We start from the raw sequence: 27,552 nt of genomic DNA on the forward strand, positions 1-27,552 counted from the left end.
CTTGGAGCTGCAGAGTGTGTGGTTCATGTTGAGGCTGTGCAGTAAGTTTGGGACTTTGGGAGCTTGGTGGAGCCTCGTTGGTCGGGCGCTGTTGGGCTAATGGTGCGATTTGGACGCCTCACTTCCTGGCGCAGTTGGGACTTGCTCACCATGGTTCCTGAGAATCTGTCAGATCCGGTGCCGCATCAGAGCTTGGCGCAATGTCAGGTAAGAACAAAGATGCCTTACTTAAACTTAACTACCAAACTTTCACCTGGTTGGCAGGAGCTGTTTGATTTTAGAATCAGATTAGTTTTGGCAATGGCTGGATAAAATGATTAAAAATATATAAATAAATAAATAAAAATCATATCTAGATATGATTTAAAGCCACATTTAGACCCACATTTTACCATGTTAATTAAGTCATGACCCATTTTTATAGAATACAAACCAAACTATTTTATTTTTTAAAAATAGCCGTTAAAAAAAAAAAATATATATATATATATATGCATGCAAAGTGAATTTAAGAGCTATTATTTTTTTAAGAAACTGTGGAGGAACATGACAACTACATAAAAGTATATAAAAGTTGCTACAATAAAATAAAATTAAATATCAAAACTGCACAAAATAAAAGACCACAAAATTCCGATTACATTAGTAATATAAAAGAATATAAAATATAAGTGCAAAATCAGATGATTAGCTTTAATAAATAAATAAAAAAAAACATTTTTGTATTGTATTTATGTATTTATATTATATTATATTTATACAAGCTGTTCGCGACCCACCCAGAACGTGTCCGTGACTCACTTTTGAGTCCTGACCCACCAGCTGAAAATCTCTGCTTTAAAGAAATAATGATAAACTATACAATATGATAAACTGACACAAAGTATAATGTCAAAGTATGCGTATTTACAGTATTTATATATTTTATCACTTTTCATGGTATTTTACCGATTCAGCACAATGCACTGGATTGTATACATTCATCATGCTGCTCCTTTAATTGTGATATACATAATCACATCATTTGAGCATTACAGATTATAATTATCTTTTCCATAGCTGTATATATATATATATATACACACAGTATTGTGGAAATGTAGGTATCTGTGGGAATTTCAGTAAAGAAAAAGCTTCTTCTTATCTGTGCAGTAAGTGTTTATTAGCTCAGTAAAACACATTACAGCATTACAATAAATACATAAATAAGTTAATAAATAAATGCTAAAGTTTTCCTTAAAACAACATATCCTAATCTCTCCTCTTAATCTGAGTTTAATATAGTTATTATTTCTAGTTCTGATCATAATAATCAACACCTGGTTTGGTAAATTACAGGTAAATGTGGTAAATCAGGTGAGCTGCTGACGGAACTGAACATAATAATATACACATGCTTTGTTCTTCAGCTCGGCTCACAGGATATAAGGGATATACATACTTATAAAAATGAGACGTTTTACTGTATTAATGTTTATTTAGCATCTGTTAAAATAATATGTGGTGCTTTTTTCAGGTAAAAACACTCATATTGCTGAGATTGAATTACTTGTATCAGTTTGCTAAAAATGATGAACTGGTAAAATCTGATAAAGTCTGAACCCTGATGATGATGATGACGATGATGATGATGATGATCATGGTGACTTACTGGTGCATGACTCCGGTTCTTTCCCGCTTGCCTTTTTCTTCAGAGGAAATCCAGCGCATTCGATTAGTTGCTTATTAAACAGCTGTATGGGGGTTGATGCGTGGCTGCGCTCGGTAATTTAATGCGTGTAATGGAAGCAGAAAACCCACAGGCAGCGCTGTATCAGCTGATGATGCGGGTTCAGGACCTCTCTGAGGGACAGGCGGGCTTATCTCTCGCTGGAGATAAGACTCTTCTGGTTTCTCACTGTTTTTGATCATTGATTAATCTGCCATGCTGGAGCCTCAATGGCTCTTTGTTCAGTGTGTGTGTGTGGGGGGTGGGGGGGGTTTGATGAGTGGGAACGGTGTTTACGGTCAAGGCTGGTGAAGCGAGAGCTGAAGAGTGAAACGTGAGACGAGTGCACTTGTTTGTCTTTCACTCTTTCACATATAGTGTGTTTTCTGGGGTATCTTTGTGAGAACCAGATGTAGGGGTGGGCGATATGGACCTAAAATAATATCACGATATTTCATTGTATTTTCACTTTAACGATACTCTTGACAATATGAAAAAACACTGAATTCCAAAAATAATTTCAATAATGCACTACTGCAACAAAATGAAAATTTAATTTTATTATTGCATATGATATGATATCTTACTAGTTCTGGCAGTAAAGATATTTGTTACTGTAAACTGTCCTCACCTATATTTAACATTGACTAGTTTGCAGAAGGGTCTGCGCTGAACAGCAGCAAGAAGCAAACAATTTGTTGAGTTACCTTTGGAGGTGTTGTGCCAAATACTGACTTCCTGCCAAAATCTGACCAATTTACAGCACTAACGTGTCACAAAGCAAAATGAGCGTAACAGATTCCTCTCAGATTCCTTTTATTTATATTCCTATTTCCAAATTGTAACCAAGAAACACAAAAAATGATAATGGTCACAACGAATTTATTTAACATATAAAATGAGTAATCAAATTCTCATACTGTCACCAGGAGAGGATACCAACTTTTTGTAACAAACAAACATGAGTATTTTGTATGTGGCGCTTTATTAAGAACAAATAAAATAAAATAATAATTAAGAATTAAGAACAAATACTTGGTCGGTTTGTGAGGACAATTTTTTTTTTTTTTACCAAAAATGGTGCTTTAATTAGAAAAGCTAAGAGTGAAATGATTTACTTTTGTTCACCATGGTTAAGGTTCTCATGCTCTGATATCCCGATGCTGTAACGGTCACTTTAAATGCCTTAGATGAGGATAAAATACTCCTAAATAAAAAAATACCAGGAATTCACTTGATTTTTGTGCCACCAGGTGGAGTAATGCTCCAAACTCCATAAGTAATGCTTATGGAGTTTGGAGCATCTATGTTTCAATAAAAAATATTCATACTTTTCACCACATATTGAAATAGAAATGATACTAAAATGATACGATATATCAAAATATCAATATTTAGATATTTTGTCCCACCCCTAGTATAACAAGGTCCTCACAAGAATAGCTTGTGTGTGTGTGTGTGTGTGTGCTTGTGTGTGTATACTCAGCTTGACAGTCTGCTCCACTGTTTTCCCATCGTTAATCAAAGGCTGATCAAGGACCTCTTATCTCCCCATGACAGCTTCAACAGACCCACCTGTATGTATCTGCAGCAGTAATAACAGGCTGATAATGTCCTCTCACACTGCAGGATCTGTAGCTTTCATGTTTGTTTCATGTTATTGAAGAAATGAAGGTCAAACCAGCACTGGAAACTGCACGTCAGGATTTCCATCATTCAGGCTTTAACATTCTTAGGAATTCTTTATCTGATTGGATCTTCAGAAGGTCAGCACGTCTTTGCACTCAGGCGAGACTGAGAAACATAATTTTAGTTCTTTTGTTGCTTTTTTGCCTTTATATCTGAATTACGTTCACAATTCTCTCTGGTAAGGTGTTGCTAAGGTTGCCGAGGCATTGCAACATGGTTACTAAGGTGTAATTTTGTTAAAACTACCAAAAAACTACCAACTACCAAACCAAGCAAGTTGGCATGCAAATTTCTGACTAAAGACACGTGTGTGTGTGTGTGTTTATAGTACTGTTAGCGTCTGCGGCAGCTTATCTGTATGTACACTCTGAGAGCTAATCGACTGTAAATATGCAAATCAGCGTATTTACTAACTTAACCAACTTAGTTCCTGATGAATTCCAGCCAATTGCTGCAGTCCTGCAGGCGTGTGTCCGTGTGTTTGCCTGTACTGGCCTATATAGATGTGTGTTCGCAGGTAACATATCGTATCGCATGCAGTAATATCACAAAGAAATTTTACACAGTAAAAAAAAAAAAATATATATATATATATATATATATGTTGTTTTTGTTTTGCTAGAGACTTTGCTGTGCTAGGTTTTAATTGTTCGTTTGCTGTTTATATGCATGCATTATATATGCTTAAATATATATTTTTTTATGTTGCTACTATTATTTTTATTATTATTATTATTATTATATACATACAAAACCTGGGTAATCTTGGTTAATTACTGTTGAAATATGAAATAGACAAACTTTATATTTATATTAGTGTTGTCAATGTTAAACCTAAACACACCAAAATGTGCACCAATAATCCACGTGAGCACATTGTCTCCTCTGATTGGACAGAGCTGTCTAGCATGGGAACAGGGAAAAAACACAGGGCGGAGTAGCGCGGCTGCTAGCAGTATACGCTGCACATACTGCGCTCTTAGTGTGTAAACAGCATGGAGCAGCAGAAACAGCGTTTGATCATAGCAGTGTAGTATCTGGCTAAAATATCAGATTAATCTAAGCCTAATCAGCAGTTTAGCTCAATTAGAAAGAGGTATATTTGATAGTGGGGTCTGATCGAGACCAGATCTCGTTCTCACCACAAGCGGCAAATGGCAGATTATGGCGGAAGTTGGGGTCAAACTTGGTGGCGTAATTAACTTGAGTTAAATAAAATATTAATGTGTTACTGATTGCAAATTGATTGCATGCATTGACGATTATTATTACTATATATATATATATATATATATATATATATATATATATATACAAAACCTGGGTAATCTTGGTTAGCTACTGTATGATGTAGACAAACTTTATTAGGGTTGGTGTGTTAGTTTCTACTGAAAGTATGAAAATGACCCCTCAGACGTTACAGAAGTGCCATCTGTGGCAGGTCTCTGTCTGTTGGAAACTGTTCCAGATCAATGAGCTCTGAGAATAGAGGGAAGTGTAAATCACAGCAGCACTTCTGTATTCTGATGAAGCGTTAGATTAATGAAGTGCAGATCTCATGTACACAACAGCAGCACGTGCTGTAAAACGCGGGATTTCCCCACCCAGAGCTTCCAGAGGTCATTTCCTGTAGTGAGGAGCTCTGAGATCGGGAAACGCTCCGCCTGCATGCTGTTTTGGTAGCTCTGTGTATGCACTAATAGCAGCATACCTGCTGCATTAGTGTTTAGTACATGATCAGTTTTGGACTTTTTCTTGTTTGTAAACCATATTATACCCTAAAATATCATGATATATCACCCGCCTCTATTTATCACATCAGGGTTCTACTTTTTTGCAGTTTTTAACAAAAGATTAAAAAAAATCACAAAAAAAAACACAAAACGATAATGCTAATACATCATCAGGCTCTGAAAATAGAATTAAATATGGCTGGAAATTGGGGCCAAAAAGGGGTAATATGATTTAATGTTTTAAAAAAGTGTTCAGATTGCGAAACAAAGCAAAATACCACATAAAAATCCAATAAATAAATGAATAAAAATAAGAAAAATCTGCTAATTTATCATTAGGCTCTATAAATAGAGTCAAATATGACTGGAAATTGTGATTTAATGTGTTATTTGAGTTAAAGTTTAAACATGGTCAGCACTGTTTTTATACCCAAGTCTAAGTCTTGAATGGTTAATCTTGTTTTTACAAAATAAGTACACAAATATATTTTGTTGCAGAAGTATGTTCTCAAAATGAATAGTACAGTATTTTAGGGCTATTTTGCACACCCCTCGTTTTTAACTATTTATATTAAAATGCATTAATTGTATAAAATAAAATCCCATTAAAATAAGTAAGTAAAATTGGGTAATTTGAACATAAGGCGAGTTTCCAGAAAAACAGTTGGCATCTCTGAGGTGCTGAAATCTTTTGTTTTGGTGCTCCAAGCCGTCCCGGGGGTCTGCCTGCCCACATATGCAGATGAGCCTTCTGCCGGGCCCTAGCCACACCCCTTTCTTCCTTCCCCGATACAATGGGACAGGATCCTTGTTGTTGCCATGACTTTAGGTCAGTCCTCCTCAGTAATGCAGACGAGCTGCCCGAGTCGGTCAGCCTGACTTAACCTCCCAGTGCCGGAGAGCTGAAGGGGTCCCGTTACTGAGCCCTGAGGAACCCCGTCTGAAACCGAAGACGCAGAAGAGACTGACTGACTGAACTGGAAATACCTAGTTTGCCTCATCTTGTCTTGGCTGGGAAATGAACCTCCCTCTGTGCAGCTGACGTGGTGTCACAATACACACATATTAGTTGCTGTGTGTGAGAGAGAGGGAAAGAGAGAGAGAGTGAGAGAGAAAGAGAGAGTGACAGCAAGAGGGGTAAAGGAGAATTGAGCGAGAGCAACAGCTGGCTCTGGTATGGGCCAGACTCTGCAAACTCAACTAAAGAATTACTACAATGGTCTTCCTCGCTTTTGAGATGCCGCTAGCTTCCATGGTGAGTATAGTCGGCTCTGTGGAAATCTAATTCTGCTTTCTGGCTTTATATGTTTATAATATTTGTAGGTTCGTCTAGAGCAGCTATTCTCAAAGGTGGGTAACGGACAGCTTGTAAAAATTAAATACATTTACAGAAATTTTAAAATAGAAATAATTAATCCTATTCTAATATTTTACTCGTATTTTATATTGTAAAAAAAGTGTTTCTTACTAATGTACTCTACTGAATGCAGAGATGTGCAGAGAAATAGTGAAATATCTAATTTTGTGGCCGTTATTTATTTTTTTTTATTGTGCATTTCTGATATTTAATTTTATTGTAGTTACTTTTATACATGTAGTCATCTTGTTCCTCCCTTAGTTTCTTTTAAAAATGCTCTTAAATTCACTTAGCTTGCGTATGTATGTTTAAATGGGTTTTTAAAGGCTATCTAAAGGCTTTTCTAAAATAAATTTGTTTGGTTTGTATTCTATAAAAGTGGGAAGCGACTTAAAGACCATAAGTAAATGTGGGTCCCAGGCTGAGACCAGTTGAGAAGCCCTGATCTAGAGTGCTGCTGTGTTGAGGCCATGTTTTTGCTCTGATGCTGATATTTAAGTCCTTTTAGGTCTTCAGTATCAGTCAGCTGTTTTATTTTAACTTAATTTAACTCAAAATGAGCATCTAAACAGATATTTAGGATTGTTTTAAAAGGTTATTTGCCCCGACATAGGCAACCAAGCACTTTACTAAGGCTCTATAATTTTTACAGATTTCAGATGGAAACCGAGAAATACAAAAAAATACAATAAAATTAGGCAAAAATCTTGAAAAAACTTGAACTGTTTCAGGCTAGATTTGTTACAGGATGCATGTTCTATTGATAATGGCCCAATAAAAATTGTGTTTTCTATTTTACTAACAAGCCCCAAAGGTCATGGAATGTAATCAGAACATTAATTGATCTTGGAATGTATCCAAATCGGTATAAGGTGTGAGGTGTTTTCTTGTGATTAAGGTTAAAGCAAGGCCTCAGATGTAGATCCACAGTGAACAGGGATGTAAGTGGTACTGATCGTGACTGGCAGCTTCTGTCTAGAATTGTCCAAGCGTACATATAAATAAATCTTCTATTTTTAGCTTACTGTACATGGGACATGGCAAAAGTCATGGTACACAATGCTGTTAAAACCAGGGAAAATGTGTAAAGTACAATAATACACCAGGATCCATGTTTGAAGCCTGTGGAGTAAAGCACTGACACTGACCGCTCATCAGTGGTCCTTCCTCACCTTCCTCCTTGGAACCAGGACACTTCCTGCCATCTGTATCCTCGTCCTCTCGCCCCAGAATCCGCAGAAATCCCCTGATCAAAAGCCCCGCCGCTGCCGCCTGTCGCTCCACTTCTGCTGGGCTAAATTTAGGAGGGGGTTTTAGCAGGGCACTCGTGTATCACTGCTGCTGCTTTGATCTTACATCATACCAGCTGAGCCTGATTGATAAGAATGCATTTTGTTTATTAAACTGCATTTATGAGTCGTTTTTCTTGAGATGAAAGATTTATAAGAGTAGAGTATGGATTTTATCACTTTTGGACTAAAGTCTAGTGTTGTTCACTGTCAGAAAGACACATTTTGAGAATGTTTAAAGGGAAAATTAGGGTGGATGTTTGTCAGATATTTGTTAAGGACAAGTAGAGTATAAATTGCACTTAACAAGCATCTCCAATTCATTATGTAGGTACGTTCCCACCATCCTCATTGTGCACAAGTCTGGTTTAGATAAAAAGCAGCTCGACATGTTGGTTTCCATTGACTTTGACTTTTTTTTTTCCTTAATTTTGACACTTTAGATCTGATTTCTTTAGGGCAGTGTGGACACGTCAAATTAGAAATAAGATCTTTTGAAATCACTTTTTTTTTTTTTTTTTGAGTCACTTTCATATGTGGTCCAAAATCAGGAACATATCTCATTTGTTGGCATGCGACATGAATGTGATGTCATTAGATTTATCTTTTTTCTTTTTTTTTGTAACCTACACACTTGACATGGTTCAGAATGTCTATGTATATGTTTATGTCTATGTATGTATATGTATACTATATAGGCCTCTATGTTGTACAGACAGACCCTCGTAATATTGATATTGCTGTACGACATTGTTTTTGTTTGTGATACTTTCGCGAATTATGGCATCAAATATTGATTTTTATATTGACATATAGGCACTCTAAACTCCCTGAAACTCTCCCCCACCAATAAATCCTGCAGAATTTTGTCTTGTTTAAATTCAGAATCGTGATATTATCATGAGCGATGTATTGTGAGACACTGTGATTCCCACTCCTTCTTATAAAAGTAGGATAAAGATAAAGCAACTGTTTAAGCTTGTTTAAGAAGGTAACATGGCTTCAGCTAAAACCTTAAATAACCTTTTTTGAGAGGGGTTGATCAGAGGTTTTATTCCACTTCTGACCTCCTTTTCTACTTTATCCCACTATTCTTTTTCAGCCTTTTTTTAGGCCCTGATGAAAAATGTTTTGCCTTGGACGTCTAGGTCCTCATTATTGTAAATCGCTTTGGATAAAAGCGTCCGCTAAATGCAATGTAATGTTAAAAAAAGCTTCTCAGGATTTGAGAGAAGTGTTTTAATTGTCCTTGATTTGGATCTTCCATACAAAAGGTAGATCAGCACTCTTCTCTTGCACTACAGGGAGCTTTGTTTGAATACAGATCCAGGTGTGCTGCCAGGTGTGTTAGGTGTGAGTTACGCTTCTCTGATGTAAATAAGGCATTCCATTCGAAGCTGTCGTTGTTTTGGACCTCGCTCAGTTTCCTGTTTTGTATTCTCACCCCCAAAACCGCTGACGTCCTCCTTGGAATGCTGAAGATCATTAGCGCAGGGACATCACTCAGGGCAGAGGAATTCCACGAACTCTGGAGAGAGAGGTCAGCAGCTCCTTTCGTTTCTGTCCGCTCTGGAGAGTGGATGACAATAGCGATTGCTTCCTTAGCGACAGCTCAACAGAACTCATAAAACAGATTAGGACCTGGACGTGTGCGTGTGACGCACGGCCGAGCTTTCTGATAGGAAGCGCCGCTTCAGGGGACAATGGAAGACTCCTGGCAGTTCGTCTCCGGAACTTAATCTCCCTGCCGAGCATGATGTAATGAGGAAATTACAGTATATCCACAGCTGGATTGTTGTGATGCTATGTTGCCACTGTATCATGCATGAGATCCATCTTACTGCAGCTGATATCATCGTTTACTAGAAACCCCCTCATTTTCTTCATTTCCCATACATTTGCTAAAAAAAATAAAATTGCCCTTTAGAAGTAGAGTAGAATAAATAAATATTCCTGTCCACTTTTCTGGCTTTATCGTTTTATCTCCTTGCTGTTCGTTTTGTTTTATTGTTCTTTCTTTTAAATGTTTTTATTTCTCCCCACCATCTCTCTCTTCCCTACATTTATTTTCCTCCAGGTTTTCCTGAAACTGAAATCTGATAATTCTATCTCTGTGTTGGTGTATATTATCCTTTTGTCGTCATCTCCCTCAAAGCTCCACAATGTCCTCTTTTTTTTGTTTGTAGTCATCGCAAATTTTTATCCTTAAAGGGGCACTAAACCTTTTTTGATCCTAGCTGATCCACCATCAGTTTAAAAAAAAAGCTAAAAAGGCAAAAAAAAATGTGAGGGGTATTTGGGAGAGGGGCACTGGGTGATGTATGGGTTTAGAGGCGGGGCACCTATAGCTAAGTTGAACCTGAGAGGGCGCTGTAGAGGCAGAAATTACCACAATAAAAGCTTTTTTTTTTAAAGAATATGAAATTTAGGGTTTAGTGTTTAGAGGCTTCTTAAACTTCATTGTAACTTACATTATCTCTCTCTTTCTCTCACCCTCCCAGGGTCAAACACGTCGGACAAAAAACATGACCAAGTTCCTAGGTGATGAAAACATCCCGTCTCCAGACTCTCTGGCCGGGCTAGGGGGTTCTCTTCCCAGCCTCCCTCCTGGATTTGATAACCGCAAGAACCGCGCAGCCAGCCGCTTTAGTGGATTCTTCTTCCCCGGCTCTGGAAAGGTGAGCATCCACAGTGACTAATAGCGTGAAGGACAGTGAGTTAAGTAAACACAGTGTTTAAGAACTCCAGCAGCACTGCTGTATCGGATCCATTTACACAACACAGCACAACAGAGAAAGAACAGAGTAAAAGGAGCATAATAATAAAGTATGCAGAGAAACAGATAAAGGAGTACAATCTCTAATCATAGAACTACAAATTGCTCGTCTATGCTTAGTAGAGCTCTAAAACAACAAGTGTCGTGTCCCATGACTTTTGCCATGTCCCACTGACTTGTGGGATCATCTTTGATGTTTGACATGTGTAACACGACTTATAAAGCCTGTTGATAGAAACATGTAAACTCTTTGTAAACAGTTGCTCTCACTGCATGTTGCCCTGCACTTTTAACCACTATAAATAACTTTTATAGGGTTACAAATATGAAATAAATGTTTAAAAATATTCCACCGGCTAAGATACCATACTAATGATATGGCACAAAACACAAACAAACTCACTGCATGTTGCCCTGCACTTTTAACCACTATAAATAACTTTTATAGGGTTACAAATATGAAATAAATGTTTAAAAATATTCCACCGGCTAAGATACCATACTAATGATATGGCACAAAACACAAACAAACTCACTGCATTTTGGTGAAGAAACGTTTGGAACTGTGTTCACTCTGGAAACCACAGCATTTCCCAGGCCTGGGTTATCTGGAGCTCGCTGTCACACAGCATAAATAATGTTCTCGAGTTATTGAAAACACTCCATGTATATATATCAAAATCACACATGTAATCATTCAAAAAATGTCAGCTCTTTTGGTTAATTTAATACCACTCTACTGTACTAGCCAAGCCTTATTTCCCAACCCTGTACACATTCCCTCCCTCCATCTGCACATCTAGTGAAAAGTTCAAGGAACACCAGTGACTGTCTTCCTGAATGCGGAATTTCCCCTAAAGTCTGGAATCAGAGCAATCCTGAACAGAAAGTGAAACTACAGTTTATGCCATTTTTCTCTAAGATTGGGAGCTTCCTGGAGCTGTGTAGATTTCAGTTTCTCGTAAAATCACTATCCTGTGTTTTCCCCCCACCTCCCCCCAAACCCCGGCTCACAACAGCCATTCTGGCCAATTAGGAAACTTCTCTTCCCAACTCTGTTATCCCTTTAGGGGTCAGGCGCCGTCCTGCAGCAGATACAGTGTTGCCAGGTTCGCAGTTTTCCCGACAAATTGGGCTTGTTTGAAAATCCAGTCGCATGACTGCCAACAAAAAAAAAAGAAAAAAAAAAAGTTAGTGTTTCTTTGGATGTTAAATAAATGATTTATTTTTCCATTGCAAAGCTTTTATTTGAATTATTAATCAGCTTTTCATTTTAGATTTGACTGAAATACACGTGGTTATATATAAATGAAATGGCAAAAAAAAAAGCCTCTTAATAAAAATTGTATTTTTGTGCCATATCACACATGCTTAGGTGAAAAATTAAATTGCAAATTAAGTGATTTAATTTTGTTTTTAATTTTGTCATAATATTTTCACACACGTTTGGAAAAAGAAAGTGCAAATACAGATACAGCAGAGAGAGAAAGAGAGAAATCACGATGTATCCAGAAATCACCAGGCGATGAAAAAAAAATGTTAAACAGGAGACAAGAGAGTTTTAGTTCATTTTCTTTTTTCTAATTATGTTACTATTAAATGTTGACTGGGATATACAACTGTTATAAAATGACTAATAAAATATTAATGTAACACTAATATTAATAGCTTAATAAGATGATAAATAGCAATACTGACAATACATCCCTTGTAAACAAAATACTAGTTTTACACCCTTTGATCTGGATAGCTTTGTAGGATCTGGCAACCCTGCAGCAGATGTGAGGAGACAGTAGCTCTGAGACAGTAGCTGTCACTCATGTGTCACTTTAGGCTTATTCTCTGTCACTCTCTCTGCCTCAAAGACTGGACAGGGCCCTGGCCTTCGATCCCACTGGGACCTGAGACCCCTGCCCCTCATAAAGCAAGGGGTTAACTAGGGCCAAACGCCCCCCTCCCCGCCTCCGCCGGCTACTTTAGGTCATCCAGCTTATTGGCTTTGTGTCTGCCCACTATTGTTGCCCACAGAACGCCTCGTTTTTGTAAGTACCTCAGCCTCCTCGGGACAGTTGGAACAGTTGCGCAGTAAGGAGGGATATTGGGTTTATTGATGGGTTAAGAGAAAAACTGGAGATGAAGGGTGGAATCGTAAAAAAACAGGGGCTTTGTCTTTCCTCTGAATGGCGAAACAGACAGACCGTGAGCTGCCTGTATACGTTAATGAGATGGGCTGTGGATTGCACTGAGTTAATGCGTTTGTTAGATGTAGACAGTGTGCGCAGCTCATCCTCTCTGTGTGGTTGTATTGGGTGTATTGCAGGAGGTGGACCGCGTGGAGCAGCTGAATAACAGGCTGCAGATGTACACGTTCCACGGCCTGCCCAAGGTCCCTCCCCAGCCCTCCTTCCACCACGACTCCTGGGAGGAGGAGGAGGACGAGCCCAACCTGACGCTGGAGGAGAGCTGGCAGAATCTGCTGGAGAATCCAGAGGTATTTGTCTCTCCCTCATTCAAACACACACACTTAGGTGTGAAATTTTTTTTTGACATTCATTACTCTGTAGATAAATATAGTATAGATATTAGGGTTTAAAATACTTCTGTAGAAGCTGGAGTATCAACTCAAGCTTTATACTCTTTAAGTAAAAGTGTAAAAGTACTGGTTTCAAAACTATTTAAAGTATAAAAGTAAAAGTAATGTAAAATGGGGAAAAAAATGTCATTAAGGACAAAAGTTTATGCCATGCCACAGGATTCTATAGTGTACCACCCCCCCTCCCCAAAGCACATTTTTCTAAAAGCCATAATGACTAAGATGTTATATTATTTTAAAAATGTTAATGTTGATAATATAATTTGGGATGCACTAGGCTCTAGTATTTCAGCTGCCTATATATCTGGATGGAGAGATTTATCTGGATAGGGGTTTTAAAAACAAGCTGAAATGAAATTGGAGTAACACTATTTTTAAAATATAAGGAGTAAACATTGTGTAAAAATGTAAGGATTAGAAGTAAAAAGTTGAGAAATGATTACTCCAGTTAAGTACAGATAACCATCATTTCTACTTAAGGTAACAAAGTATTGATGTACTGATGTATTACAACATTTTGTTCTGCAATACTGTTTAAATTCTCCACAAAAGAAACCAGCAATATGTGATTCTTAAATATTTTTTTATGTGAAGTTTGGTATCAGAAGTGGCTCATTTAGTGTTGTGTTTATACCCAATATAAACAGTAAAAAGTAGTTTTTATATGATGGTGTGTTTTCATACTATTAAAATGTTCCACTTATTTTTTTTAAACTGTAAACGTAATAAATATTCACAAGTAAGAGCCGAAATCCTGTCGTTCTTCACTGCCCACTCTCCTCCTCCACCTAACTAAAACAGCCTTAAACAGAAGCACCAAACCGCATGGCTCACATGGCTTTCATTCATACTAGAGACCATTAACAGAAAAATTAATGAAAATACATGAAATCAGACCTTTAAAAGTCTGAAATGCCCATAAATGCACAGCTCAAGGAGTACATTATGCATTCTGTACACAACAATGCAATACAATTATTATATACAGGACAAGACACTGGGAGTATATTTATATTGCTCTTTTGCTGACTGGATTAATGGATAATGTCCTGTTTTGCAGACTCTGAGCAAGCGCCAGTTCCAACAGCAGGAGGCGATATGGGAGCTGCTTCAGACTGAGGCCACGAACCTCAAGAAGCTCAGGGTTATCACTGATGTAGGTCTTGCATCTCTTTGTTTTTAGTGTAGGATTAGTGTACAATTATTTGTATCCAAACAAGTTCTGTCTATAATGTGCCACAATCTTGACAAACTGACCAATAGAAATACAGTGATTATATATATCCAGAGATATTTAAATTCAAAATGAATTAATTTTAGCAGTATTTACTTACAGTTTTTGGAGGGTGATGTTCTGTGTTTGTGCTCTGTGGTGCAGCTGTTCCTGTGTGGCCTGCTGAACCTACAGGACTGTGGGCTACTGGTTGAGGTGGAGCCGGCTAAACTCTTCAACAACATCCAGGACCTGGTCCGAGTGCACACGGCGCTGTGGAACCAGGTCATGCTGCCAGCACTAGAACGGGCACGCCGAGATCGGAGCCTGCTGGACCCAACTGACATGCACCTGGGCTTCCAAACGGTGAGTTTTACCTGTGGCTATATTCCTATTTAAGACAAAAAAAAGAGACAACCTTAAGCCTTAAGGGATTAGATTTACCTGGGAAGGTGGAGTTATGTGTTTTTTAAAAAAGGACATTAGGAAATAAATTACCGATTTAATCACAGGACAAGAAATTTCAGCATAGATAGCGTGCGGAGATGTGAAATGGGAGTAGCTACTCAATTTACACACTCTCAAATTTAAAAATTAAGATGAAGCTTTGTTCATAACACATACACAGGCTTTAGCCTACGCTGCAATATGACTTATCTAAAGCTATAGAAGCACCTTTGAGGAGTCTTTCAGCTCATCTTCTCTAGTGTTGTATATTGTTCTACATTGTTTAATGTCTGTTTAACCACAGAATTGAACAGCCTTAAGTATCTGTGCCGTGCAAAACGAAACTAAACACCACCTCAAGTGCCTCTATTCTTCTGAAAAGCTGCAAAAATACGTCTGCCACAGTACATGACAGAATATTTACTCACATATTAATTCACACAAGATTAGTTTAACCTGATTAGTTTATTTTTATTTTATGTCTCATTTTACTGGAGACAAAAAGCTCCAGAATCTTTAATGGAGTGTGCAGTCCAGCAAAAACAAAAAATGACTACAGTTACTGAGGTAATGTTCAGTAATAATTTGGCTTACTCTGTCATCACATGCTATTTAATCAGTGCTCTTATCACTGGGCCACAACTGCTGGGATTTCATTTGTCTGAACTGAATAAAGAAGAGTTTATTTTGATAATATTAATAGATTTATAAACTTTGTGTGTGTATGTTTGTGCAGTTTTCATCACGGTTCGAGCCCTACCTGCGATACTGCATGGAAGAGGAGAGCTGTATGGAGTACATGCGCACACAACTGAGAGACAACGAGCTCTTTAAAATCTACATTACAGTGAGTTCTTTAACTTTAAAAGTTTTAATAGTCAGCTAGAGCCTGAAAAATTTAAGAAAAACGATGTCAAAAACACTTCTTTTGCATTTAGAGGGCTTGCTTTATGTGTATTGTATGGCCTAAGCTGTCACTGAGGTCCTGTGTCTTCCTCCTTTGTGCAGTGGGCTGAGGGCAACAAACAGTGCAACCGGCTGAAGCTGGCTGACATGCTGGCGAAGCCACACCAAAGACTGACCAAATACCCACTGCTGCTCAAAACCATCCTGAAGAAAACTGACGACAGTGCTGCCAAAGATGCTCTCCTCAATATGGTGAGCGTTTACTGTAATTACCAGATGTATTGGACGAACAGGAAATGTGAATGTCAGATCCCTGACAGTGTGTGTGTTTATTATTATTTAGGTGGTGTGTGTGGAGAGCTTCATCAACAGCGTGGACTCTAAGATGCTGCAGAGGCAGGAGAAGCAGAAGCTGGCGGCGATTTCGGCTCGGGTAGAGAGCTACGAGGCAGTGGAGGGAAGCAGTGAGGAGGTTGAGAGGGTGAGCACTGACAGAAATGTATTTGACTGTATTGGCATCAGCAGCCAGAGTCAGAGAGAGTTGGAACAGTTGGAGTCAGTGGTTGGGTATACAGAGAATCCAATGAGCCTTATGTATGAAAATAGACCAGAAAATAGAAAATGTATTGATACAGTTCCTTTTTAATACCTTTTTTTTTAAATAGCAGTTTTCATTCATCTTGGCATGTTCTCCTCCACCAGTCTTACACACTGTTTTTGGAGAACTCCTGGTGCAAAAAATTCAACCAGTTCATCTTGGTTTGATGGCTTATGATCATCCATCTTCCTCTTGATTATATTCCAGTTTTCAATTTGGTAAAATCAAAGAATCTCAACATTTTTAAATGGTCTCTTATTTTCTCTTATTTGTACGACATTGTGTATTAAAATTAAAAAATCTGTAGAGAATAATCTACAATATGAAAACACTAAATGAGAATAGGTGTGTCCCAACTTTTGACTGAAACTGTATATTATTATATTTTAAAATTTTATCAAAATAATAACCTCAATTAGAACGTTTATTACTTTTTATTTAAGTGACTTTGCTGAACAAAAGGGGCCTTATTTAAATCACTTTTAGTGGATTATTACTGTTTGTGAAACAAGCTAAGTTATCTCTGCCAGTAGAATAAGAGATTTTCAGTAAATAAAATGCATGGTACTTTTCTCTTAATGAGCTGTTAAAATATTGTTCTGTATTTGTTTTGTTCTCAGGCTCTGAGAGAGTTCAACCGCATTGACCTCACGGCTCCTATGATAGACACTTCTCCAGAGGAGACCAGACAGCTCCACCTGGAGGGGGCGCTGCGCATGAAAGAAGGAAAAGACAGCAGGGTGAGGAGAGGCACTGAATCTGAACATCTGTACAAGACAAAACAGTCTGATATAACTGTTGAACATGATTCTTTAAATTACAAAGATATTCTTTATTAAATACAAGCTCTGCTCTTCAGATGGAGGTTTACTGCTTCCTCTTCACTGACCTCCTGCTCATCACCAAACCAGTGAAGCGCTTAGAGAAGGTCAAAGTGATCAGACAGCCTCTACTCATCCATAACATCGTCTGCAAGGAGCTCAAAGACCCGGGTTAGTGCTCTCTCTCTCTCTCTCTCATACACACACACACACACACACTAAAATAACTAATTTTGTGAACTGCTGCAGATATAAAATCATCATAAACTCACTGTCTCATTACTGATCAACATTTGAGGCAGTTTTAAAATAGATAATTACATTTGAATTGGTTTTTATTTAATGATTAATAGTTTTTTCCCCATTCCTATATCTTGTCATTTTAAATAAAGCCAATTATACATGTTGTTTAGAATATTTAAATGTGCAACAACTCAAGAAGCATCTTTTTAGTAGAAAGAGAAAAATCTTATAGAATACAATACATTGTAAAACCATTTTTTTCAGTCATTTAAGGCATTCCACCAGTCTAGTTTTCCTAAAATGTGGACACAATGTACAGAACAAACACAGACGCCAAATTCACATTATTGTCTGACGGCAACCGTATCTGCATAGTGTTTTAATGATCTTATTAAATGACAATTTCCAAATCTGTTTCCAAATCTTTTTAAAAAAGGGTCTTTTTAAAACTTTTTGAATAATTAATTTATCATTAATAAAACTAGTTTATATATTGCTGTGGTACTCAAAAGCTATGTAATCACATTTTTGCCTTTTTTTTATTTAAATAATGAGAATTCAGTGATGAATAGTCCTGTAAAATCCTCCAAATATGACTTTGAATAAAACTTAACTACATAAATTGACAGTTTTTTCATCCTGCTGTAAAGTTGTCTTTGGCAGAAGGTTATTCAGTTGGAATCTGTTATCGTGGGTCAGAACGTTCACATTTTGAGGGTTAAATGTTGACGGTAGGATGACAATGATCATTTCTGATGTTTTGTATCTCTAATACTGACCCTGTGCTTGTGTCTCCTCACAGGCTCTTTTGTCCTCATCTACCTCAATGAGTTCAAAAGTGCTGTGGCTGCGTATTCCTTCCAGGCCAACAGCACCTCCCAGGGGCGAAGCTGGGTAGATGCCATCTGCAATTTGCAGGTTTGTGCTTTCACTTAATACTAATACTTGGTGTGCAGAAAACAATTTCTTATTTCTAATATTTGAATGAGATTTTAACGTGTGTACATACATATGATTTTCAGAACCAGCTCCAGCGTCTGCGCTCTGAGGAGGCTCGGCGGCGGCAGGCCAGACTGAAACAGAGACTGGAGGCTGCAGAGGAAGATGAGGGAGGAGAGGAGAGCTGTAACTCCACTGCCAGCTCCCCACGACTCCCAAACAAGGAGCAGCGCAGTGCAGGGTACGATTATATTACAACATAATGTTTTACTTACTAAATCTGATGCATTTTCTGCTTTTAGTGGATGAAGAAAATATTCTAGTTGTTTTGCAAGATACATTATCCTAAAAACATCCTGTTTGCCTGAAACACCTACTTTTCAAAGATGTAATAAGTGACTTCAGTGGTTATTACAGATAAATTGTATTTAGGAAAGTCATATAAAAAAAGGCACAAGCCTGATTTATAACAGTGCAATGTATGGACAGTTATTTCATTTCTTCAAGTTATTTTTTTTCTTTACCTAATTAAGTTGCCATTATATGGATTAGAACATTACTCAAATATTCACTATTCACTGTATACCTGTAACTCTACCTCTTCACTGCTTTACAACTGACGCTCTTAAACACATTAAGAGACAAGAAATTCAAGTAATTAACTCTTGATGAGTTCAGCACAGCTGTTAACTGAAAGCCTGAATTACCTAAAGTGAACTAGTTAACCAGCAGCTATATATTTAAATCGTGTGCTTAAAGAGTTGTCCCAATTCTTAGGGGGAGAATAAGTATAAGTATAAAACAAGTACGATAATTAAAAAAGGCTTTAGTCTGATTGCCAGTCACACTACACTACAGTAGTATTGCTATCTCCACCCCAAAATACAGGGAAGTAAGTGATTGACAACTAATATACATACACATACAATAACACATACAAATAATAAAAATACAATAATAAAATAAATATGCTTTACTTATTCCTCTCCTTCTTCTCCCCTCAGAAACTCAGACGGCTCAACGGAGACTCTGTCTGTGGTAGAAATAGAGGATTCTGGGGCGAGCTCAGATGCCTCCGCGCTGCAGGCTGACCCCGGCGCCCCCCGCTATGAAGCCCCTTCTATTGTCCTCAGTAGCTCTGAACCCCAGCAGATCCCACCTGCTCCAGAGACCGACCCCCTGGACGGGTCAGAGCTGGACCCACAGTACCGCTCTCTCTCCATGGACAGCGCCTACGGCACCCTCTCGCCCGAGTCCCTGCTGGAGCTGCAGAGCCGGACGGCCACCAGCGAGGGGGACAGCACGGAGGAGGACGGAGAGGCAGACACTGAGGAGGAGGGAGGAAGCACAAAGGCAGAAGATGTGACCACAGCTGAGGAAGAGAATGAGGAAGAAAGGGAGGAAGAGGAGGAGGAGGAAGAGGAAGAGAGCTCGTTTGGCTCTCGGCTCTCAGTGGCTCACCGGTTAAAGCCCAGACGGAGACCCCCGGTCAACTTCCGTCTGCAGAGCCTGCAGAAACTGGAGTTCAAGTCCCATTCTGAGGACAACCTGCTGCAGCGCGTCCACGAGGAGAGCAAGCACAGTGCAGACCAGGCTCCCACGGTACGGCTGAGTGATACTAACAGGATATTTGATTATTGTCTTTATGATTAGGGGTGTAAACGAATGCAAGTATTGGTCACAGCAGTGCTGCTGGAGTTTTTAAACATCTCTCGCATTTAAACGTGTCAACTTTTTATGGCCATTTCCCTCATAACAAGCATAAAAATATTGCTAGTAGTCAGCCCCAGTAGCTAGGTAGCTAGCTAACTAACTTTCCTCGTTCCACCTTAAATTGTACAACATATGGCAGAGCGTGCAGCATCTAAGGTGGAACAAAAAAATAAAAGATGATAAAATATAAATGTAGCTCCTCATCACAGAGGAATAAAGGAATGGGCAATAATAAAAAAAAATTCTGTACCACCTGCCAACTTTCTGAAGACATACAATAAAGCCTAAAAGTTACCTAGATAACCAGCAGCTAAGTTGCTAAGCTTTAGCGCTCCACTGCTAACTTTATATCTAAATCAGGTGCTTAAAGAAGTGTCCCAAATCTTAGTGGGAGAAATGGGAAATGGGAATAAGCCTGAGTGTTTAAAAACTCCAGCAGCATCATAAAAGAGTGAAGACCATTAGATAATTTGTACCTTAATTAATACAGAGAAACATCTTGCATTGTAATGCATTGAAAAATATAATTATCATACGATATTACACTCTTGATTGTGACTCATCTGTAACACACAGCCTTCTGTAATATCAGTTTTACACAGTCTAATATTTGCAATAATCTTTAACAAAGTGTTATATTCTGTGCAGACTGATGTTTCAGACAACAGCAGAGTGTCCAAGATGGCCGAGGGTCTGGCTTACAGCAGAAGCCTGACTGAACTAATCACCACCAACACGTCGCCGTACCGGACGGGCAGAGAGAGAGCCGAAAGCCACCGGCTGACCTCCAGCCTGCCCGCCTCCGTCTTCACAGATACACTGAGACGCAACAAAGCACAGCTAGCCAAGAACAAGAAGAGCAAGAGGATTATGGGCCGCAGAGGCTCGGACGGAGAGGTGGGGCCGCCTAGATCGACGGAGGAGGGACACAGCGAAAAGAAGTCTCAACAGCACAAGAAGCTCACACTCGCACAGCTGTACAGAATACGCACCACACTGGTACTCAACTCCACTCTCACAGCCTCGTAAGTAACACATCTGTATCTTCAGTACAATATTAAATCTTAAATACTGTATTTTTCACACTATAAGATGCACTTAAAATCCTTATGCCTAATGCATTAAATTATGGCTTATAGAAACAGTGTGTTTTGGGAGGGGGGATAGTGGTCTATGATTTCTTCCTTAATTGCTTTATTTTTTCCCATTGCATTACATTTACTTTTATACTTTAAGTAGATTTAAAACCAGTACTTTTACTCTTTTACTTAAACAGTAAAAAGCTTAAGTTGATGCTTTAACTTCTACAGAAGTATTTTAATTCCTAGTATATATACACTTCTACCTACAGATTAATGAATGTAAATAGTACATATAGCCAATTCTGATATTTTTTTCTGCTCTCTCTGCAGGGAAGTCTAGACCCTGCCATTCCAGCAGCCACCAGCAGCGCCAGGTTCACCTGGCAGGACTGAATCCCTCGCCACATGAATGCACTCTAACCACTGAGGTGTCTCTCAGGCCTCTACGCTCCCTCCCTCTTCCGTGTGGAGTCGTCTTCCCTGCTCTGCTGAACCGCTTTGGGAGAGGCTTTTTTTTTTTTGCACTTTGTCAAACAAGTAGCTTTTTTTTCTTGTTGTTGTTGAAGAGGGAAAGCAAAGATTTAAGGGAACAATGGATCCTGACCAATAGGGGGAGCTCTACGGAAAGTAAACGAGGCAACAGTTTGAGCAGGTCTTTCCCACTTGGAGTTTGCCTAGGTAGGCAAGCTTGAAAGGATGAAAAACATCATAAAAACTGAGTAAAAAAAAAAGAAGTTGTCCTTAGAGCATGCAGTCCAACAATCCCTGAATGTCCACTGTCTGAGATTTGTTTAAGGAGAGCTGAAACAGACATTGAGCTGATGTACAGTTCAGTAAAGGGTTCAGTTCAATGTTTAAAGAAAAAAGAACAAACAGTAAAAGAACAATACGTGCTCTTTGTTCGCTAATTTTCCTTTTGTTTGTGAAATTTCTACTTCGGAATTTACATTTCACCTTTAATTTCACGTCCTCTTCCAAGCTGCTCCTCAGTTGCGTCCCTTGCAATGATCTCCTTGCTAAAATGTCCCATTCAACCATGTATGCCACCCCTAGATTATGGAAAGAAAAGAAAAAAGAGGTCAAAGGGTCACATGGAGCTGACCTGCATGTGTTTAGGCCTGAAGAGAAACACAGGTCATTTCACTGTTTAAGAGAACTAATGGATTAGGCCTAGGGGTGGGCAATATGGTAAAAATCAATATTGTATTGTGATGGTTAAAGTCGATATAAACAGATTTTCATGATACATCATATATACAGCTCTGGAAAAAAATGAGAGCACTTCAGTTTCTGAATCAGTTTATCTGATTTAGCTATTTATAGATATATGTTTCAGTAAAATGAACATTGTTGTTTTATTCTATAACCTACTGACGACATTTCTCTTACATTCCAAATAAAAATATTGTCATTTAAAGTATTTATTTGCAGGAAATGCAAAGAAATGCAAGAAAACAAGTTCATATTCATAAAGTTTTAAGAGTTTAGAAATCAATAACCCTGGTTTTTAATCACAGTTTTCACGCATCTTGACATCATGTTCTCCTCCACCAGTCTTACACACTGCTTTTGGATAACTTTATGCCACTACTGGTGCAAAAATTCAAGCATTTCAGCTCGGTTTGATGGCTTGTGATCACCCATCTTCCTTTTGATTATATTTCAGATTATATTTCAGATTACATTTCAGATGTCTGGATATTTGATATATGTCTGGAAATGCTGACAGAATGCATCAGTATATGCAAAAGTATATTGCGTACCACAATAACAAGATAAGTTTTCTATCACAATATAATATCAAATATTTTTATACTGCCCACCCCTAGTTAAGCCATTCATATGTCACATGACTGTATTACTATGTATAAAGTTTGTACGTGTGTATGTATATGTGTGTATGTATGTGTACAGTATGTTGAATGCAGGCTGAACCAAAGCTATATGAAACTTTTTTTATTATTATTATCTTATGTGTTCTGTTTATTTGTTTTCTTCCCCTCAGAGGACCCAATAGATAATTCAAGTAGCTGCTAAATGCTACGTTAAAAAATTAAATAGGACCAGTATTAATTGATGACCTTGATGTTTATAAAGCAGCAGTGATTATTATTTAATCAGAGTGTGTGTGTAATGAGAGAGTATGTATGAGTGTGGTACAGCTAATGCAGTCGCTGTGGCTTTGTCTGCAATGTTTGTAGTATTTTTTTTTTTTTTTACCTAACAACATTCAAAAAGTTACATACACATAAAATGTTGGAGTGAACTGAAACAACTACATACAGAGTGTTTGGAAAAGTCGCTTGAAATGTCGTACGTGTCTAAAGTGGAATGAGATTGCTTCGTAAATGTTACTCAACACATAAGTAACGTAGCATTTAGTGACATTTAGTCAAGAAATTTACTTGCTGTTAACTGTGTGTTTGTGTAAGCATGATTTCAGTGTCAAATCATTGTAAATTTAGTTTTAGTAATTTGGTAATAAAGTTTTGAGGAAAGAAACACAATGGGGACACAGATGCAATGGTGTCCATTATTCCATTATTGCAGGATTCTGTCCCCAAAACTTTATTACTAAATTACTAAAACTAAACTAATGATAAGTTTTTCAGACATTTTTTGATAAATCACACTACCGATTAACACAACAGATTACATATTTACTCACTAAATTCCCATCCCTGCATTTAAATGCCATGTTTAGCTGTTTTCTTCAATTTAAATCGTATAAATTGCATTTCCTCCATTAGTTTGGTGCCTGCATTGGTTGTGCGCACCTTCAGAAACAAACGCAATACATTTGCAATGTGCAGCACACAAAAAAAAAGGCTAGGGCTCTTGCAGTGAGGAGGAGCTTTAAAGAAAGGCTGCCATCATCTCTGTAATTGTCCTTTTCGGTTTGTCGAGTGGAGCCCTCTAGTGGAAGCCTCCAGTAACACTCGCAAACAGCACACAGGCAAGTGTGTTTACATGTGTGTACATTGTCTATGCAAACGCTTGGCCAAACAGCAAGTACATCTCTATACTAATACTGACGAGTGAACACAGTAAACAGCTTAAGCATTACTGGGAGAAAGCTTAACTTCAGTGGAAATGAAGAAAAAAAAAAAAAGAAAAAGAAAAAGGAAAGACAGCAGTGTCCAAATACATTTCACATTCACTAAACGTGTGGATCTCTCACTCTTTCTCGATCTGCACAGTGTTTCTCATCATGTATTTTTAGGATTTATGGAAAAGAGCCTGATCCTAGATCAGCACTTAAGTCTGTTGAGGAGTTCTTATAAAACACTGAAGTGATCTGGCAGGGTTTAAGTTTAGACTTTACCTGAGTTTACCTCAGGTAAGTTTAGAGTTTACCTGATTTCTGAAAAGCCTCAGGTTAACATTCAATTGTGTTTTCTTTTTTTGTTATAATGAAAAAAGCATGCAACCTAATACTTTTAAAAGGTATTACAGTGAAATTCTGCCTGATCACCTACTAAATCAGAACCAGTACCAATCATCTACTAAACCAAAATGTCAGTTTTGGAAAAGTTGCCCAAAATTAATATTATGTATTACTTGTTTACTTCTAGATTTCTTGGTGTTTGTCATATTTATTGAGCTTCCTTTGTTTTATATATATGAAATATGGTTTGTAAATGTGTTGTTTATTTCCTGACTGTAATATTTTTGTTGTTTTGTAGTCTTAATTTGTTGATTTGTTGATAAATGTTTTGCTTAAATTGCTAAGAGGTTTAAAAAACTGCTAAAAACCAAAATAACTCTGTTCCCTGTGTTTGGGAATGTCCTTTAAGTGTCTTATAAAATAAAAAGACATCTTACAATATTGTATTCTGTGTAATTTCATTCTGTTCTGAGGCTTCTGAAGGACAGCAATGTGGGTACTATCCTGACAGCAAAGAAATGAGTTGAATAAATATTAATTTTATTGATTGCATTACCTTTTAACGTTGATTATAACAATATCATTTAACACCGTCTAATAGCAATCATCGGTTAGTGAAATTCTGACACTGAATCAACGTTTATTTAAAGGTTTGGATGGTTGGGCTCTTAGCTCTACACAATCAATGAATATTTTTAGGAGAAAGGTGCTCCCCTCAAACAAAAATATTAAAATAATTGTTAATTTTTATTTAAATGTCCCTTTCTACACTGTACAATCTAGAAGAATAGAACACAAACATGATACAACGTAGGTAGCGTTTAATACAAATAAATAAATAAATTCTAGTGTCGGAGATCAACATTGTATCAGTGCAACAGAAAGAAAAATGTATGTTGATTAAACATTTTTTCTATCTGGGTGTTTTGTTGGATAATTCAATTTGCTGGATAATTAAAATATAATTAATATTAAATAGGCCTGTAATTGTACATGTGTTTGTACTGAGCTGTCATGGTACAGGAGTCATGTTTTAATGCACAAAGTCACACTTGAGAATGCATGCTATGTGCTAATACTGCATTATATTCCCCTTATTAGACTTACTAAAATTACTGCTTTGTTTCTCCACATGATGGCGCTATAATCAAATAAATACAATAAACCTGCAGTAAAGAATAATGTTTTTTTTTTTACTTCAACAAAAACAGCATACATTTATTAAATACTCTTCGTTTTAGAAGAAACAATGAATGAGCAGGTGTCCCAATAATTTTGTCATTGCGTATAGTGATCGTCAACCAACTACTGTATGTGTGTACATACATTTAAAAAATTCAGTGGAACTTAGCATTAATAATACATACATGCATTAGAACGAGGAGGGAAAAAACGAGTGATACAATCTCAGAACCACCAGCTCTGATACAGGAAAGATCCATGAAATGGTCAAAGAACCAGGGCTTAAATGACTCAAAATATTCCAGTCAATTTCTGTACCACTCTCACACACACTTTTGCTGTAAATAATGCCTAAAATCATCCATTTTTTATAAAAATTATAAAAATCAGAGGGATATAATAAAAGCTGCTCTGGTGAGCTGGCAGAAGCAGTAGTGAGTGTCTGAGCATTTCCCTGCAAATCTATTTTTAATCACTAGAGTGCAGCATTGAGAAAGTCATGAGCAGCACTTCAATATTGAAAACTATATTAAAGCTTTTTATCATTGTCTCCAACCAAAGAAGTAATTAGCGGGAAATTTTTAATGAAATCTCTGTGGAGTTGTGCAGTGATATTTAACATGTTCAATGTAATTTAGAATAATGCAATTAAACCGATGAAAATAAATTCACAATTCAACAACAATACACTGTGTGTGAGTGTATATTAATGTTCTTTTCGTTCAGTCCTACAGGTGAAGGAACTTGTTTCTGTACATGGAGTCTGCAAATTAAAAATGGTTACTCTTACCAGCTCTTGTTGATTTCTAGAGCTCAAGGTTGTCCACGGAACGAAGGAAACCCTCCATCAAGGGATTGGTCCAAATTGATCATCCGATCAAGAAACCTATAAGGTCATATTTATCTCATTAATACAGAGTACACATACTAAATGGCATTTTTACGAATGTAGTTCACACATTACTTAGGGGACAAAATAATTTTTATTGCCATGGAACCATAATAAATATAAAATACTGCACCAAAGTTATAATATGATATGCATCATAAGTGCTGAATAGTTGAGGTGAATAGTTAATTATATTATGTACATGTATGAGTAAGAGGTTAAATACAAGGGTAATTGAGAGATTTGTCTACATAGACCCTTAGTCCATCAAGACACATAAGCCTAATATGTGTAATATTTGCCTAAATGATCCGAATAACTCCTAAAACTATTAAAAAGTGTTCACCAGTATAACAATTACTAAGAAAAGTCTCAACGCATGCGCAGAATGCCACTAGCCTGAAACTACTGTTCTGCAGAAAGACCCCTCTCGCGCTAGGCGCCAAAACTCACTCTCGCATGCGCTTACGACGTCCAGCTTGACTCAATTAACTTCAATTAAACTCAATTAACTTCCCCAAAATGAAATGTACATCCATTAAAACTCACTTTTAAACCCCCATAACAGTTTTAAACATATAATTTGGCCATATAACAAGTTTATTGTCGCTATATCTACTAAAAAACACATGTATATACGGAGCTAGCATTAGCTTCTACAGTATATAACCAATATGAATACAAAATTAGCATTGTTGCTCACCAGTGCAAACATTGTAATAAACTCGTCGTTCTTCGACGAAAAGCTGTCCCCCTTGCGTTTTCTGTTCACCGACAAGTTATAAATGCTGTTAAATCAGCTGTATTTACGTTTTTTTTAACTTTTAACCTGTTTTTTCTCTGTTTTTCTCTCCTATCTTCTCCTGAAGTCAGTCAGCGGGAAAGCACACTCACGCGCCTCTCCAGACGCCACCCGATTGGCCGGCTGGATTCCGTATCAACCAATAGGAAAATTACTAAATAAAATCAATAAAATATTACTTTTT

The 27,552-nt window shown here is 37.5% G+C and overlaps 1 protein-coding gene and 1 long non-coding RNA gene across 9 annotated transcripts in view; one reads left to right on the forward strand and one right to left on the reverse strand.

Moving 5' to 3' along the window:
- The window catches only part of plekhg5b (pleckstrin homology domain containing, family G (with RhoGef domain) member 5b), a 105,639-nt gene extending 80,698 nt beyond the window's left edge, over positions 1-24,941 (forward strand). For 5 of the 6 annotated variants that reach the window (XM_022677194.2, XM_022677195.2, XM_022677199.2 and 2 more), the window contains 14 exons: positions 10,278-10,454; positions 12,873-13,043; positions 14,206-14,301; positions 14,524-14,724; positions 15,542-15,652; positions 15,814-15,963; positions 16,055-16,192; positions 16,930-17,049; positions 17,169-17,301; positions 18,176-18,291; positions 18,396-18,553; positions 19,317-19,914; positions 20,674-21,050; positions 21,438-24,941. In XM_022677194.2, coding sequence (XP_022532915.2) covers positions 10,278-10,454; positions 12,873-13,043; positions 14,206-14,301; positions 14,524-14,724; positions 15,542-15,652; positions 15,814-15,963; positions 16,055-16,192; positions 16,930-17,049; positions 17,169-17,301; positions 18,176-18,291; positions 18,396-18,553; positions 19,317-19,914; positions 20,674-21,050; positions 21,438-21,447 — 2,556 coding nt within the window. In that variant the 3' untranslated portion in view covers positions 21,448-24,941. Of the gene's footprint in view, positions 1-10,277; positions 10,455-12,872; positions 13,044-14,205; positions 14,302-14,523; positions 14,725-15,541; positions 15,653-15,813; positions 15,964-16,054; positions 16,193-16,929; positions 17,050-17,168; positions 17,302-18,175; positions 18,292-18,395; positions 18,554-19,316; positions 19,915-20,673; positions 21,055-21,437 lie in introns of those variants that run through there. The other variant, XM_022677200.2, reaches the window with a different exon arrangement.
- LOC111194084 (uncharacterized) lies at positions 10,208-27,470 on the reverse strand. Of its 3 annotated transcripts, XR_007441598.1 has the most exons (8): positions 27,270-27,470; positions 26,468-26,563; positions 22,062-22,156; positions 19,290-19,930; positions 18,383-18,465; positions 14,480-14,749; positions 11,089-11,712; positions 10,208-10,446 (listed from the first exon to the last, which is right to left on the reverse strand). It is a non-coding gene; the product is annotated as an uncharacterized LOC111194084 (long non-coding RNA). The 3 variants fall into 3 exon arrangements; XR_007441599.1 differs by lacking the exon at positions 11,089-11,712; XR_007441597.1 differs by lacking the exons at positions 10,208-10,446; positions 18,383-18,465 and having other exon boundaries at positions 11,260-11,712.
- Between the last annotated feature and the right edge of the window lie 82 nt (positions 27,471-27,552).

Source organism: Astyanax mexicanus, chromosome 13 (genome assembly GCF_023375975.1).
Source record: "Astyanax mexicanus isolate ESR-SI-001 chromosome 13, AstMex3_surface, whole genome shotgun sequence".
Lineage (NCBI taxonomy): Eukaryota > Metazoa > Chordata > Actinopteri > Characiformes > Acestrorhamphidae > Astyanax > Astyanax mexicanus.